The 15318-nt window shown below is 41.8% G+C and overlaps 3 protein-coding genes across 9 annotated transcripts in view; 1 reads left to right on the top strand and 2 right to left on the bottom strand.

Annotated features, from left to right (window-relative positions):
- Positions 1-5: 5 nt before the first annotated feature.
- On the bottom strand, positions 6-3115 carry c30h4orf47 (chromosome 30 C4orf47 homolog). Of its 2 annotated transcripts, none has more exons than XM_035743996.2 (8): positions 2906-3115; positions 2465-2564; positions 2088-2310; positions 1271-1408; positions 1017-1092; positions 697-876; positions 424-596; positions 6-332 (listed from the first exon to the last, which is right to left on the bottom strand). In XM_035743996.2, the coding sequence occupies exons 2-8, from the start codon at positions 2562-2564 to the stop codon at positions 278-280; spliced, it is 945 nt and encodes a 314-aa protein (XP_035599889.1). In that variant the 5' UTR covers positions 2906-3115; the 3' UTR covers positions 6-277. The 2 variants fall into 2 exon arrangements, with proteins under 2 accessions (XP_035599889.1, XP_035599888.1); XM_035743995.2 differs by having other exon boundaries at positions 2821-3115.
- On the top strand, positions 2553-7080 carry lrp2bp (LRP2 binding protein). Of its 5 annotated transcripts, none has more exons than XM_052488051.1 (9): positions 2553-2628; positions 3748-3875; positions 4249-4355; positions 4549-4662; positions 5151-5293; positions 5383-5488; positions 5615-5838; positions 6524-6689; positions 6927-7080. In XM_052488051.1, the coding sequence occupies exons 2-9, from the start codon at positions 3764-3766 to the stop codon at positions 6990-6992; spliced, it is 1038 nt and encodes a 345-aa protein (XP_052344011.1). In that variant the 5' UTR covers positions 2553-2628; positions 3748-3763; the 3' UTR covers positions 6993-7080. The 5 variants fall into 5 exon arrangements, with proteins under 5 accessions (XP_052344011.1, XP_035599892.1, XP_035599893.1 ...); XM_035743999.2 differs by lacking the exon at positions 2553-2628 and adding an exon at positions 3572-3647; XM_035744000.2 differs by lacking the exons at positions 2553-2628; positions 4549-4662 and adding an exon at positions 3572-3647.
- A 269-nt stretch (positions 7081-7349) lies between these two features.
- snx25 (sorting nexin 25) overlaps positions 7350-15318 on the bottom strand; it is a 57702-nt gene continuing 49733 nt past the window's right edge. Inside the window, exons 17-19 of one of the 2 annotated variants that reach the window (XM_035743997.2) lie at positions 12884-13065; positions 10311-10411; positions 7350-8264 (exon numbers count right to left, since the gene is read on the bottom strand). In XM_035743997.2, coding sequence (XP_035599890.2) covers positions 8199-8264; positions 10311-10411; positions 12884-13065 — 349 coding nt within the window. In that variant the 3' untranslated portion in view covers positions 7350-8198. The other variant, XM_035743998.2, reaches the window with a different exon arrangement.

The raw sequence follows: 15318 nt of genomic DNA on the forward strand, positions 1-15318 counted from the left end.
CATCAGAATGTCAAAGTATGCCTTTAATACGTCAATAATATCCAACAGGAGCCGGTTGGCTACTTGATAGGAGTTTCCATGGAGACTCATCAATCATTCAGTGCAGGTCAGGCATCATGGTGGGGCGTCCAGCTTACTCACTCAACAGGACAGCAACATTTCTTAGTGCTATTCTGGATTTTTCAAAAACTTCAAATATCAATGTGAAAGATTATAAAAATATATTGATATTTGAACAACATAAATTCAGTACAACCTCAGATAGCAAGTTTTCACATCAGTATGCCATAACAGATGGTATATTCATGGTGTAGTTTGCAGAGTGCACTGTCCTGAAAAACCAAAGACCTGAACAGTCAAACACAGTTTCTTCAAAATATGATTCTGTCTGAGAGGATATGGATGGAAGAGATGGAGTCTCACCTGTTCACATTAACACTGATGATGCTCTTCACGGGGGTGCTCTTTGGTCCGGGAGATGGGTGGAATACCTTTCCTTCCTTATTCACGGTCACAGATTTGGATCTCCGGGTGATGTAGGGGTCAGCAGAGTGAGAGGGGTAAATGTCAAACGTACCTGCTTTCATGCCGCCAATCTAAAACAGAGAAAACCTCCTCATAAAATCTCCTCATAACACACACACTTGTAATAATAAATCATAAGGTCTGATGTCTGTATCCTCTCTGCACTTTCACTGTTTTGTTTGGTGAGCTGGGTTTGAAGGGAACCACAAATCTCTTCTTCTCCTCCAATCTCTTCAGAGGTGGCAGAGGCTTGTCCAGTTTGTACGGGTTGTTGTCGAAACATTCCTTTGGGTGGAGGTTCAAGTGGAAAGCACCACCTTTCAGCATAGCTTTATGGCTTACTGTCTCTTTCTGAAAAACATACACTCACTTGTATAGTTAGAGAACACATGCACCTCTGGATATAAATAATTGTCTTGGACACTGTTTCAACCATATAATTACATTTAGATATCTGTGGTTTCAACACTACTATTTTCCTGGCCTCTCACCTTCAACATCTCATTTGCTCTGTCATAGGGGTCTGAGGAGTAAGGGACAACTTTGGACAGGGTGACATTCGGATAGCTATGGGACAAAAGGCTCCATCACTATCCATGCATGAAAACAGAATACTGTACTGTTAAGTATAGTGAAACAACACCATGGTTGCATCCCAAATGGTCCCTTAATCTCTACAAAGTGCACTATATAGGAAATAGGGTGCCATTTGGGACACATACCATCATCTACAGACATACTGAACCTGTATCCACTTCCCCTCTTGGGTGGGTTGGTGAGGATGTTCTTGCCTGATGGTTTGCACGGCTTCCTGGGGACCTTCATAGGACTCATGGCCTGGATGGGACCACTCAGAGTTCCGTAGTAGCTGCCAACCCCTGACCTTGAATAATGGGAGTAAGCCAAGTTCTGGCATCAATCGCTGCATGCCACTGGAGCAAGTGGAGCAACTGTCTAAGAAATGCAGTATAGTTTGCTCAGGTCTAATTTAATTGGGCCAGCAGTAATTTCCATGGTCTCAGCCCTCTGGCTGAGTGACTGGTCCCTGGTTCGTGGGCTGTGTTCCAAATGGAACTCTATTACCTATATAGAGCACTACCTTTGACCAGGGTCCATAGGACTATATAGGGAATAAGGTGCCGTTTGGGCCACAGCCCTGGTCTCTGAGTTGATTAGGGCCAAACAGAAAACATATGACTCTGAATGGTAAAGGAATACAGAATGCATTACGCAGCTGGGGAACAAACTGCATGATGGAGTGGAAACGGAGCTCTGGAGATCCTTCTCATGCGCTGATTCAAATTAAGCCTGTAACCATGTCAACCTCAACTATTTCATATAAATTACATTGTCTGTTTTGGTCAGGGAGATCAATTATTTATTTGTTTTAATGTTTAAGTCTCTTAATGTAATCAAGATCATCACCAAAACAAGGCGATCGTGTCTATTCACCATCTGTTCTAATGCAGCCTTTTAAAGGCTTGTTAAGCCTAAACCTCAAGTAGATGTGTGCTCTGCCATTAAGCACGTCTGTGAAAAATAAAAATGATCTCATGGCTTACGGTTTCTTTTCTCCATTGCTGGGGAGGAAGGCGCTGCCTACGTTCTTCTTGGACTGCTGACTCCTGTGTTGCCGGGCGAGCCTCACAGGGTCTGTGAGGGCTTCTTTTTCAAACACCCGCTTAAAGTGAGTGTCAAAGTAGCCCACTTGTAAACCTGACTTCTTCTTGGTGGCCCCACCAGTCAGTATTTGTTTACCCTTCTGAGCAGACTCATTGCAGGGACCTTAAATGGTAGGTGAAATAGGATTTAACATAAACATTACATCCAACTATCGCATCTTGCCTTACTTGTCTGTATATACTTCAATAGTGTGCAATATATATCATCTAGTTGAAATCCCTTGTCCACTGTCATTATCTAGACATGTTGTACTTACGCTGAATTAAAGGGGTGTATTTGTCTCCAATGGAGATGTATCCCATTTCCTTGAAGACTCCAATCCTCTCCATATCTGACTTCCCTCCTTCTGGGGGCATCTTTATGGAATAACAGTGAGCCCAACCACCAATTACTATTCAATTTAATAGCTACCTCTGTAAGGTAAATGTTGACCATTTCTATTCTCTTCAATTGTTATAATGGATTATATTCTCAACCCTTGATGAACTCTCCTATGTTTATCTGTTATGAGATGACACCGTTGGAAATTCCATAATAATAATCAATCAATAGATACTCTTTAATAAATAACGGAACTTTAAAATTCCGTATTATTCTAAAACAGAAATCTACCTTTAATTCGCGGGTCTTCGATCCGCAGCTTGGTTTAGAAAATTATGAATTGTTCTCGTTCATGTATCTGTGTACATTGTGTTACCTTGGCGTCCGTTGTGCACACGCGGGCGAGAGGAGGGGTTGTGGCTATCGTCTTTGCGGAGAATATTCGGATTCTATCTTGCCATGTAGCCTACGCCTTTTTACTTGTCAATAAAAGGAAAATATAATCTACATTCTCACTTGGCAATATTAAAACATCAGTGTGGGGTTGAGGGTATCTCTCTACACTCTAACTATGAATTATTCTCCACTACAATGGTAACTCGCACACTGCACCACCACCTGGTAATATAATGAATCAATTATTTCGCAATTATTTTGTCTCACTTGCAAAAAATAGTTGAGTTTCCAACTAAACATAAACAGAATTACCACATAGCCTAGACATAATTTGTAAATGCACCAGGGTTTACACAGTTTCAGCAACAACAACAAAAATATGGGCAATCAGTTATTTTCTGTCAACGTTTATTGATAGGACGAAATGTATTTTTCAAATTAATTTTCAGACAAAGTATCATTCCATTCTAATAATCCAATAGGCGAATATTCAAACAGGCCTAATCAAACGTTGTGTTGTGATAATGATAATTGTTATTGTTACTGTTAGCACATACTAGTTGCCTACCTCTACACAACAATAGAGTAGTGTGATTTACTGAACGCACAGTATTTGCGTCACAGTATTTGTTTAGTAGTTGCTTAGTAACAGATTATATTGTGTCGTAGCATAAAGCGCACTGCAGACTTCATGCACACAAAATGAACAAACTGCGTGAAAGGTAAGTCAGTAAAAACAATCAACGTGGGTTCTTATTTGATGTTTTAAAGCGTAGGTGTATCCTAGCAAACATATTGTAAAAATATAGGGATGTATTGCAGGCTCTGAGGCAAGGGTATGAAGTCGGGTTATAAAATCGATGCTCCAAAGAAACACAGCCAAGAAAAGGTGTTTCGTGCCATCACGGATGCCACCCGAGATGAAGGAGGGAAACCGACTTCACACCAAGGTATTCAGCACAAGATAAAACAGACAGGCACTTTAGAACTGGGACGTTTCATGAGCTCAGATCAGCTGTTATGACGCACCACAGCTGTTGTTGTTGAGGTGAGTTAGGGAGTGACTTTAAAGTGAAGGAAAACCATTGAAAATATTAACCTTTGTAGATCACACTTTAATCGAACCACAGTAGAAGTGAAATCACTCAACAAATATAAAGAACAAGTTCATTTCCCACAATCTTTGGTTTCCTTCTATTATGTAAAATATTCAGTTTGTTTGCCTCAGATCCACAACAGTCTGAGAAAATGGGCCCTGGTAAAACAAATAATGCACAGAAACACACAACCTGCCAGTTGAACCACATGATTTGTTCTCCTTAGAGAGCCTTGCCACTCAGGTGGAGAGGGCTGAGAGACTGCTGAAGGGTAGAGCAGAAGGGGGAGACAAGCAGGCCCTTTTCCTGCTGGGACAGCTGTACTATTATGAGGTAAAAGCTCTCCCATTCATATATCATATGCCCGTCCGTATACTGGACATAGAAATGTAGCTAGGCATGTGGTTTCCTTTGACATAATGCAGCCATGTAGGAGCCATTTCAGTAGTGCAGAAATACCAGTGAGGTATACTGATCTTGAGCGATGATGCCCTGGTTTTGTGATTGTACTTTACTGCTGGGCCAGGGGCGCTATGAGGAGGCAGAGAGAGTCTTTGACGGCCTTAAGGACAGCGATCCCAGAGCCCTCTTCCAGCTAGCTGTCATGTATTATGATGGCCTGGGCACTGCTATGGATCAAGTGAGTCACGGTATTGATAGTGTTGTGCATTCTTCCTTGTTTGGTTTACTGGGTTTCCACCTCATAATAAATTATAATGGGTAACTGAAGAACCCAATGGAGCATCTCTAAAAACTGCTCACTGTCACGCCTGCTACTATCAAATCATATCAATCGTATTTATATAGCCCTTTCGTACATCAGCTGATATATCAAAGTGCTGTACAGAAACCCAGCCTAAAGCAATGCAGGTGTAGAAGCACGGTGGTTAGGAAAAACTCCCTAGGAAGGCCAAAACCTAGGAAGAAACCTAGAGAGGAACCAGGCTATGAGGGGTGGCCAGTCCTCTTCTGGCTGTGTTACTACCATGTTATAAATACAAACTACTGTAAGTCTACCAAACATACCTCATGTTGAGTAGTCTTCCTAGGCAGATGGGTTGCCTTCCACAATGTAACCTGTTTGTTGTGTTGGTCTGGGTTTTTACAGTGTGTTGTACTCCTCTCCAGGCAAGGGCAGTGGACTACATGAGGAGAGTTGTCCAGTGGAATAACCCAGAGGCAGGCTCCATCAGATACACTGCTCTGTATCACATTGGCATAGCCTACCTGGAGGGCTATGGGGTCCAGAAATCCAATACAGAAGCAGAAAGGTCAGCAGAAGCACACGCACAATGTTTGAGATGTTTGCTGACTCATGGAGAACTGTTGTGGCAGTGACTGTGTTGTTTTTCTCACCCAGTTACTGGCTCCTTGCTGCTGATGAGGGAAACCCCAGAGCCTGTGTAAAAGCTCAGAGTTCTCTGGGTATGTTCTACTCTAGACCTGAGACACAGGACCTCAAAAGGGTATGATGTGTTTACTGTACCCACGAGATGTTTCACCTTGATCAATAATTCAGGATTATATTTAAACTATTCCCTTTCATAACTCGGGTTTCCCCACTGTGTGCATGTGTGTGCCCTGTGCTCCAGGCGTTCTTCTGGCACTCAGAGGCCTGTGGCAATGGCAGTCTGGAGTCCCAGGGTGCACTGGGGATCATGTACTTGTATGGTCAGGGCATCCAGCAGGACCCCAAGGCTGCCATTGAGTGCCTGAAGGAAGCGGCTGAGCGGGGGAATGTGTACGCCCAGGCCCACCTGGCTGCCTACTACTACCACAGGAAGCTCTACTCCAGAGCAGCAGCCCTTGCCAAAAGGTACTGTCATAGGGTATATCATACAGTAAAATCCCTGTTCTGTCCAGAGGTTATCCACCTTTGTAGAAGTCAATCCACCACAATAATGACAGTTAAGTGTGATAGTCTTTTTCAATCAATCTCCCTTTGACACATATAATAGTATCCTAACCAACAGCAACTTCATTTCCCTCTGAACCATATTCATTATGCTGTTGCTGGTAACATACCCCATAGAGAGCCGGTCCCATCAGAGTTATTCCATCCAGCAGTAAGAGAAAGAGTCCTTGGAAGCAGTGTAGCGTGTTGTTCATGTCGGTATGAGAGACGAGACACAGCCCGCAAAGTACCACGGCAGCCATTTTGTTTATAGGAATTGAAAATGTAAAAGTGTTGCAAAAAAGGCCAGTTAAATACACAAGACACTAACCATCTGTAGAACACTAAAGCAGTGATAAATATGTATGGTTTATTAGATAGAAGTCGAGGTTTAAAAAAGATATGCTGCGGCCAAGGCTAACCTACTACCCTCTATTTCCACAAGGAAAATGATTGAAGCTATTATTAAATTGTAGGCTGTAATGTTCCGGAGTGAAACCTCAATGGAAAAATCTATATTCCAATGTAAATGTCAGGCAACTGAGCGTATTTAAGACAATTATTATTTGTGTGCCAAAGAAGTCATCTTCCCGCAATGAAAATGTAGGATTACCAATTACGATGACATTGCTGCCATCGCCATGGTCACCGACTGCCTGCCTGAATACGTAATTAAGGGCGTGGCCATTGCTCTTTTCTACTACGCCCGCTGTCTGGAACTGGGAAAGGGGGTTCCTCAGAGCAAGGAGAAGGCCTGGCAATACTTCACTAAGGTGGGCACACACATTCAAATGTATGTCAGTCTGTCTTTTTGGTTGTGTGTCAGACCCCAGTAAAACTAGCTGTCGCCATTGGCATCGGCTAACGGGGATCCCAATAAATCAAATCAAATTCTGCTTGACCCCTTTGCCTGAAATAGCAACATAAGTATCAGTGAAGGCCAATTAAGATGAGTAAGATTTTCTCTCTATTCTGAATCTCATACTAGAAACTGTATTCTCTTTGACTAGGCTGCTCGGCTAAACCCAGAAGTGTGCCAGGACCTCCAGAGGGACATCATCTTTAGCAGAATGTAGAGATCCACCATCATGACCTTAGTTAGGGAGTCCAGATAACAGTCTCCTCTGTTGCTTTGAGATGACTTGAGTAAATATCAGACCTGAATGCTGTGTGTTCAGTGTGTGGGTTTGGTATGGATAGGAGTATGGCGATGGTGTGCCCAGTGTAAGAACTGTTTAATAACTACAGACTCCACACATTAGAATGGTGTTACTGGTACTACTCTGCATGAACTTGGGGTCCTTGAATTCAGATACAAATGTATATAAATTGTAGCATCCAAATTCAGATGGTTTCAATTTCATACAATTCTGAGAAGCTTACATTGACAAGTGGATAAATAACAAACAAAAAAAAATAGCTAACAAGTCATACATTTTTCTTTTGCAATTTATTGCTTATAAATGCTCTAAACAATTTTTGGGTAAAAATAAAATCTATCAATAAGTCACAAATAAAATTGTCACAATGACTTTACATGACATATTGCACAATGAAGCCGTTCTACAATGAACATAATGTAACATTGGTGGGGAATGTATTTGAGGTCGGTATGCAGCTTGTTTCTTCATTATATGAGCACAACACTCATAATTTCACAACTATTCACATTTTGGATCCATAACAAAGTAATCAATCAATAGCCTGGCTTTCTGCAACAGACCTTGGCAGTGGGACTGATTTGTCATTTTCAGCTACTGAACAAAACGAAATGTAAGGTAGTAACAGGAACAGAAGCTTGTCTCCCTAGTTTGAGCACTACATAATCAAATGCATTCAGATAAAAGTACCGCAGAACAACAGAAAATACATCCATTCAGTTTAATCTCATTGTTTACTGTACCATGCTGGAACATTACAGTACCTCTGTGTTGATGTTACATTTCTCTTCGTTTCTCATTTCTCTTAAAAAAACTAGTTTGAACAAAAGATAATACATAATCCTTCAACGAGTGTCTCTCCTCTGAAAACCAAGACTAAACTAAAGCCATGTCGATCTCCAGGTGCACCTCCATTTCCTTCACTCAGTGTGTGTGTTAGGCTGCGTCCCCAAACGGCACCCTATTCCCTATAGTGCACAACTTTATGCCCTCTGGTCAAAAGTAGTACACTATATTAATGGCACCCTATGCCCTTTGAGGGAGGGAATAGGATGCCCTAGGGTTCTTGCTCCACATTAACCACACTATCCTGTGTTTTGCGTACATATGGGCCTCGCCCCATCAGATCTGGTCCGTCTCCACGTTGAGTTCTGGACACAGCTCTTTGAGGATCATCTCCATCAGAACCTGAAACAGGGGCAGAGGAAACGTGTCAGGAGGCCATTAAACAACACATCACTTCAGCCTGGACTCAAGTGAAGGAGAGTTTGTTTTGTGCACTTTGTTCCTATGCAGGCATGTATGAGAATGACTGACTCTTTGACCCACTGATATCTTCCCCTATTAGATGGAATGAGGCAACCATAGCATATGTAACACATAAAAGTATTTAGTCAGCCACCAATTGTGCAAGTTCTCCCACTTAAGATGAGGCCTGTAATTTTCATCATAGGTACACTTCAACTATGACAGACAAAATGAGGGGAAAAAAAATCCAGGAAATCACATTGTAGGATTTTTAATGAATTTATTTGCAAATTATGGTGGAAAATAAGTATTGGGTCACCTACAAACAAGCAAGATTTCTGGCTCTCACAGACCTGTAACTTCTTCTTTAAGAGGCTCCTCTGTCCTCCACTCGTTACCTGAATTAATGGCACCTGTTTGAACTTGTTATCAGTATAAAAGACACCTGTCTACAACCTCAAACAGTCACACTCCAAACTCAACTATGGTCAAGACCAAAGAGCTGTCAAAGGACATCAGAAACAAAAGTGTAGACCTGCACCAGGCTGGGAAGACAATCTGCAATAGGTAAACAGCTTGGTTTGAAGAAATCAACTGTGGGAGCAATTATTAGGAAAGACCACTGATAATCTCCCTTGATCTGGGGCTCCATGCAAGATCTCACCCCGTGGGTCAAAATGATCACAAGAACGGTGAGCAAAAATCCCAGAACCACACGGGGGAAACTAGTGAATGACCTGCAAAGAGCTGGGACCAAAGTAACAAAGCATACCATCAGTAACACACTACGCCGCCAGGGACTCAAATCCTGCAGTTCCAAACGTATCCCCCTGCTTAAGCCAGTACATGTCCAGGCCCATCTGAAGTTTGCTAGAGAGCATTTGGATGATCCAGAAGAAGATTGGGAGAATGTTATATGGTCAGATGAAACCAAAATCGATATTTTTGGTAAAAACTCATCTCGTTGTGTTTGGAGGACAAAGAATGCTGAGTTGCATCCAAAGAACACCATACCTACTGTGAAGCATGGGGGTGGAAACATCATGCTTTGGGGCTGTTTTTATGCAAAGGAACCAGGAAGACTGATCCGTGTAAAGGAAAGAATGGGGCCATGAATCGTGAGATTTTGAGTGAAAACCTCCTTCCATCAGCAAGGGCATTGAAGATGAAACGAGGCTGGGTCTTTCAGAATGACAATGATCCCAAACACACCGCCTGGGCAACGAAGGAGTGGCTTCATAAGAAGCATTTCAAGGTCCTGGAGTGGCCTAGCCAGTCTCCAGATCTCAACCCCATAGAAAATCTTTGGAGGGAGTTGAAAGTCCGTGTTGCCCAGCAACAGCCCCAAAACATCACTGCTCTAGCGGAGATCTCTATGGAGGAATGGGCCAAAATACCAGCAAGTGTGTGAAAACCTTGTGAAGACTTACAGAAAACGTTTGACCTCTCATTGTCAACAAAGGGTATATAACAAAGTATTTAGATAAACTTTTGTTATTGACCAAATACTTATTTTCCACTATAATTTGCAAATAAATTCATAAAAAATCCTACAATGTGATTTTCTGGATTTTATTTCTTTTCATTTGGTCTGTCATAGTTAAAGTGTACCTATGGTGAAAATTACAGGCCTCTCATCTTTTTAAGTGGGAGAACTTGCACAATTGGTGGCTGACTAAATGCTTTTTTGCCCCACTGTATATCTATGGAGGCAACTTCAGAGTATTCCACACAAATAACTTTGTTGACATAGTGCAAATGGGAAAGCTTTTGGAATGTACACATGCCCTTTTAAACCCATTCTCCCTCTCTTTGTGTGGTCTGACCTGCCAGTAATGAGATGCTGTTCTGAACTGAGCTTCTAGGTGGCTGAGCAAGATGTATTCGTGAAATTCCTAATGGAATCGGGGGGGTGGCTCTTTCAAACAGCACCACAACAGCATGTTTTAGGATACTTTGCCATTTCAGAGGGTGAGGAGAACTTACATAAAGCAGATGCTTGTTGGCATTGGCCTCCTGAAGTGCGTTGAAGATCTTGATGATCCCATACCTGGCGTTCTGCTGTCCCACCAGGTTCTGTAGTGCATCTGAAAGACAGTTAGCATGCTGTATGTGGTTGTTTTACCTACCTTAGTCGAATGACCTGACTAAGTCACCATGGATAAGAGCGTCTGCTAAATTACCAAATTGTCAAATGTAAAAATGTCCACATTCAGAGATCCAGCCACAGATACCCATCAGATCTAGGAGCAACATGTCTGCAAAAAAAGTCAAATAGGGGGTGCTTATATTTTCCCTGTCTCACACATGTACCAGTGTGTAACCTGTACAGCGTGTGGTGTGAAATGGAGCATACAATATACAGGTAACTGCCAAAATAATGGATGGACACAAAGTATGTTGAATGCGGCGTTTTCCACCACCATCAACTAAACACCAAATTATGGAATTTCTCATGGAAGAATGGTGTCACATCCCTCCAATAGAATTCCAGACACTTGTAGAATCTATGCCAAGGTGCATTGAAGCTATTACGGCTCGTGATGCCCCAACGCCCTATTAAGACACTATGTTGAGGTTTATTTTGGTGGTTGCTGTTAGCGAAGTATTTGTATTATTTATTTTACCAGGTCTGTTTTGCTCATCTTAAACAATAGATTCTGCTGAGCAAATTGGCCCTTGTATTACGCATATCGTTAATCTCTCTCTTGAACAAGGCACCTTTCCCAGGGACATGAAACAAGCTAAAGTTATACCTCTGTATAAGAAGGGGACCCTGGCAATTATAGGCCTGTATCTATCCTCTGTGTAAATTCAAAGAGCTACAAGATAGTAGCCACTAAAACAATAGGATACGACTAAATTGGGGGTAAAAAAATAAAAATAAATAAATAAATAAATATGTATATATATATATGTGGCTGGAAAGAGATTGATGAGGGAAATCTGTGTGGAATGGTACTGCTCGACTTACAGAAGGCCTTTGATACAGTTATTTTCCAAACTGGGGTTGGGGTTAAGCAGTATCCCTCTAGGCTGGGTAAAGTCCTATTTATCAGGAAGGGAGGGAGCAGAGGTTAATGGTTCACTGTCTCAGGAAAAACCAATGTGTAGTGGCGTTCCGTAGGGGAGCGTGCTTGGGCCTCTGCTGTTTTTATTGTATATTAACGACATGAAAGATGCTTGTTCTTGCAGTCTTTTTCTTTATGCGGATGACTCTACACTTCTGGTGTCTCACAAAAGTAAAACTATGTTGGAGAGCGTACTTCGCACAGATCTCGCTAACATTAGCAAATGGCTTGGAGTTAATAAGCCATCTCTGCACTTAGGGAAAACTGAAGCAATTATTTTTGGATCCAGACCTACATTGTGTAGGCCGTCTGAAATCAGAGGAGTTAGGGGGTGAGGTGCTGACTACTAAAACCTCTGTTAGCTACTTGGGATGTATCATTGATGGAAGTTTGGGAGGTGTGAGCATGGCCAATAAGGTGCTAGGGAAGGTTAATGCCAGGACTAAGTATTTGGTCCAGGCTGCTTGATAAGGACTCCATGAAAGTGCTAGCTACTGCCCTCATTAAATGCCATTTTGACTATGCTAGTACTTCCTGGTTTGGGGTCTTATCTAAATTTATGAAGGGGAAGCTCCAGATAGCCCAGAATAAGCTGATCAGGGTAGTATTGAAGGTGAGTCCACGTACTCACATAGGCAGGAGCTGCTTTCAGGAACTAAACTGGCTGCCTGTGAGGCTAGGGTGTCCCAGATTAGACTAGGTTTACAGGAGTATTTATGGTCCTGCGCCCAGATATCTAAGTGATTACTTTCCTCATGTTAGGGATGCACACAATCACAGCACCAGATCAGGTGTTGCTGATGTGTGCTTATAAAGGTTCAGGAGTAATGCTGGGAAAGGTACTTTCTTGTATACTGGAGCCTCAGAATGGAATGAGTTCTCTGCCTATAAAAACAACATCCTCTCTGGGCAGCTTTAAAAATAAAGTAAAAATATGTTTGATGTCTTCTCTCCCCCTATGATGCAACTGGAATGATGAGATTGATGTTCTTCTCTGTTTTAGTTTTATTATTTCACAGCCATACTGTGTTTGATCTTGTCAAGCCATCTTGTGTCAAGAGGACCACAATGGAAATAAGTCCCAGACTGTGTTATCCTCAATGATTTTATTCATGTGTATGTATGGCTTTTAAGTTGTATGTGTGCTTGTTTTTTTAAATGGTCAAATTAATAAAATAAACTAAAAGATCCAATAATCCAATTGAAACAGAAACTTGTGTTTCAAAACCAACGCCAGACTCCACCCCCCACCCCTTGAGTACTGATCCATGTCAGATATCAATCTCTAGCAGGGTTAACGCGCACACCCTTGTGGAACAGGGAGTTACAGCCACAAAATCAACATTGTAGAATAAATACATTTAACTCCTGCGCACACGATTTTACCTCTGCAAACTAATCATAACATGTATTTGAAGAAAAAGGGCTGACAAACATTGTTAATAAATGTGCAGAGATGACACCTGTATGGCAGGAGGGAAGACCTACCTGGGATATTGTCTAGCAGCTTCTGTTGAGCTCTCTCCTTGGTCTCCCGACGTTCTGTGTCGGACCGAGCCTTGATTTGGGGGGCCAGTTTTCCGTTGGGCCAGAATGTGTCACGGAAAATGTTGATGTAGCAAACAATCATCTGCTCACTGAAGATCCAGTTGACAGTGTCTCGAATCTGCCTGATGGGGTAGGGAGTGAAGGTTTTGACGAAAGCCTCTACATTACAGTATTAGCTAACATTACTTCACACATGTTCAGAGCACAGCCACAACAACCCATTGCAGTGCATATCTGGAACACCCAGTCTGATAGCTGTGGTAAACATAACCCTAGTTGTGCAGTTTGACTTGTTAAATAAGCTAAACGATCTCAACCAGAGGGATATCACAGAAAGAAGGAGATTGATCCAAGAGTGCACAAACCCCTTGCATCAGTGTGTGAATCGTGGTAGGGTCAGATTCAGTTTCCCAAATGATACACTATTGCCTACATAGGGTAGCAGGTAGCCTAGCGGTTAGAGAGTTAGGCCAGTAACTGAAAGGTTTAGTTTGAATCCCCAAGCCAACAAGGTGAACAATCTGCTGATGTGCCCTTGAGCAAGGGACTTAAACCTAAATACTCCAGGGTCACCATTGATAATGGCAGACCCTGGCTGTGACATTACTCCGAGGGCATCTCAGGGGGAGTGGGGATATGAAAAATACACATTTCCAATTCACACGTGCATATAATGACAAACATAAAATCCCCCACCTAATTATTACTTTTGACCAGAACCCTATGGGTGAATAGGTTGCCATTTGGGACACACCTGGGAGAGTCTACGCACCATTTAGAGCCCGTGGGTTAGGGTGCATGATAAGACAATAACATGATAACAGAAAAAGACAATAACAGCATAACTTTTATGGCTGCAGGGGCAGTATTGAGTAGCTTGGATTAAAGGTGCCCAAAGTAAACGGCCTGCTCCTCAGTCCCAGTTGCTAATACATGCATAGTATTATTAATATTGGACAGAAAACACTGAAGTTTCTAAAACTGTTTCAATGATGTCTGAGTATAACAGAACTCATATGGCAGGCAAATACCTGAGAAGTAATCCAAACAGGAAGTGGGAAATTGAGGTTGGTCAATTTTTAACCCAGACCCTATTGAATACACAGTGGGATATGGATAAAGTTGAACTTCCTAGGGCTTCCACTAGATGTCAACCGTCTTCAGAAACTTGAATGAGGCCTCTACTGTGTTGTGGAGCCGGATGGGAGCTCTGAGTCAGTGGTCTGGCAGAGCGCCAGGTCCTGGTCACGCGCATTTCATATGATAGCGACCTGCGTTCCATGGCTTCTCTACAGACAGGAATTCTCCGGTTGGAACTTTATTCAAGATTTATGATAACATCCTAAAGATTGATTCTATACTTAGTCTGACAAATTTCTTCGACCTGTAATATAACTTTTTTAAGTTTTCGTCCGACGTTCGGATGGAACTGCACGAGTGTTTGGATTTGTGTACTAAACGCGCTAACAAAAGTAGCTACTTGGACATAAATAATGGACATTATCGAACGAATCAAGCATTTATTGTGGAACTTGGATTCCTGGGAGTGCATTCTGATGAAGATCGTTAAAAGGTAAGGAAATATTCATAACGTGATTTCTGATTTCTGTTGACTCCAACATGGCGGATAATTTTATTTATTTTCTGAGCGCCATCTCAGATTATTGCATGGTTTGCCATTTCCGTAAAGTTTTTTTGAAATCTGACACAGTGGTTGCATTAAGGAGAGGTATATCTATATTTCCATGTCAAACATTAGTATTTATCGTCATTTATAATGAGTATTTCTGTAAAATGATGTGGCTCTCTGCAATATCACCGGATGTTTTTGGAACTAGTGAACGTAACACGCCAATGTATACTGAGATTTTTTTTAATATAACACGAAGTCCCATGAGTGTCATCTGATGAAGATCATCAAATGTTAGTGATTAATTTTATCTCTATTTGTGCTTTTTGTGACTCTGGCTGGAAAAATGGCTGGGTTTTTCTGTGAGTTGGTGGTCACCTAACATAATCGTTTGTGGTGCTTTCGCTGTAAAGCCTATTCGAAATCGGACACTGTGGTGGGATTAACAACAAGATAACCTTTAAAACGGTATAAGATGTTTGAGGAATATGTTTGAGGAATTTTAATTACGAGATCTCTTGTTTTGAATTTGGCGTCCTGCACTTTCACTGGCTGTTGTCATATCATCCCATTAATGGGATTGCAGCCCTAAGAAGATAACAGAATAAGACAATAAAATAACAAAATAAGACAATAAAATAATAAAATAAGACAATAATAGAATAAGACAACAAAATAAGACAATAACAGAACCCTGCCTGTCACTCACCAACTGATGAGCTCTCGCTCTACAGAACGCTGGGGT

The sequence above is a fragment of the Oncorhynchus keta genome, chromosome 30, assembly GCF_023373465.1.
Source record: "Oncorhynchus keta strain PuntledgeMale-10-30-2019 chromosome 30, Oket_V2, whole genome shotgun sequence".
Lineage (NCBI taxonomy): Eukaryota > Metazoa > Chordata > Actinopteri > Salmoniformes > Salmonidae > Oncorhynchus > Oncorhynchus keta.

Coding starts and splice junctions, on each gene's coding strand:
- c30h4orf47 (XM_035743996.2), bottom strand. CDS start 2,564: ATGCCCCCAGAAGGAGGGAAGTCAGATATGGAGAGGATTGGAGTCTTC. Junction 2,311..2,464: donor ATACACCCCTTTAATTCAGC/GTAAGTACAACA, acceptor CTACCATTTAAG/GTCCCTGCAATGAGTCTGCT. Junction 877..1,016: donor GAGCAAATGAGATGTTGAAG/GTGAGAGGCCAG, acceptor TATGTTTTTCAG/AAAGAGACAGTAAGCCATAA.
- lrp2bp (XM_052488051.1), top strand. CDS start 3,764: ATGAAGTCGGGTTATAAAATCGATGCTCCAAAGAAACACAGCCAAGAA. Junction 5,489..5,614: donor AGACACAGGACCTCAAAAGG/GTATGATGTGTT, acceptor CCTGTGCTCCAG/GCGTTCTTCTGGCACTCAGA. Junction 5,839..6,523: donor GCAGCAGCCCTTGCCAAAAG/GTACTGTCATAG, acceptor ATGAAAATGTAG/GATTACCAATTACGATGACA.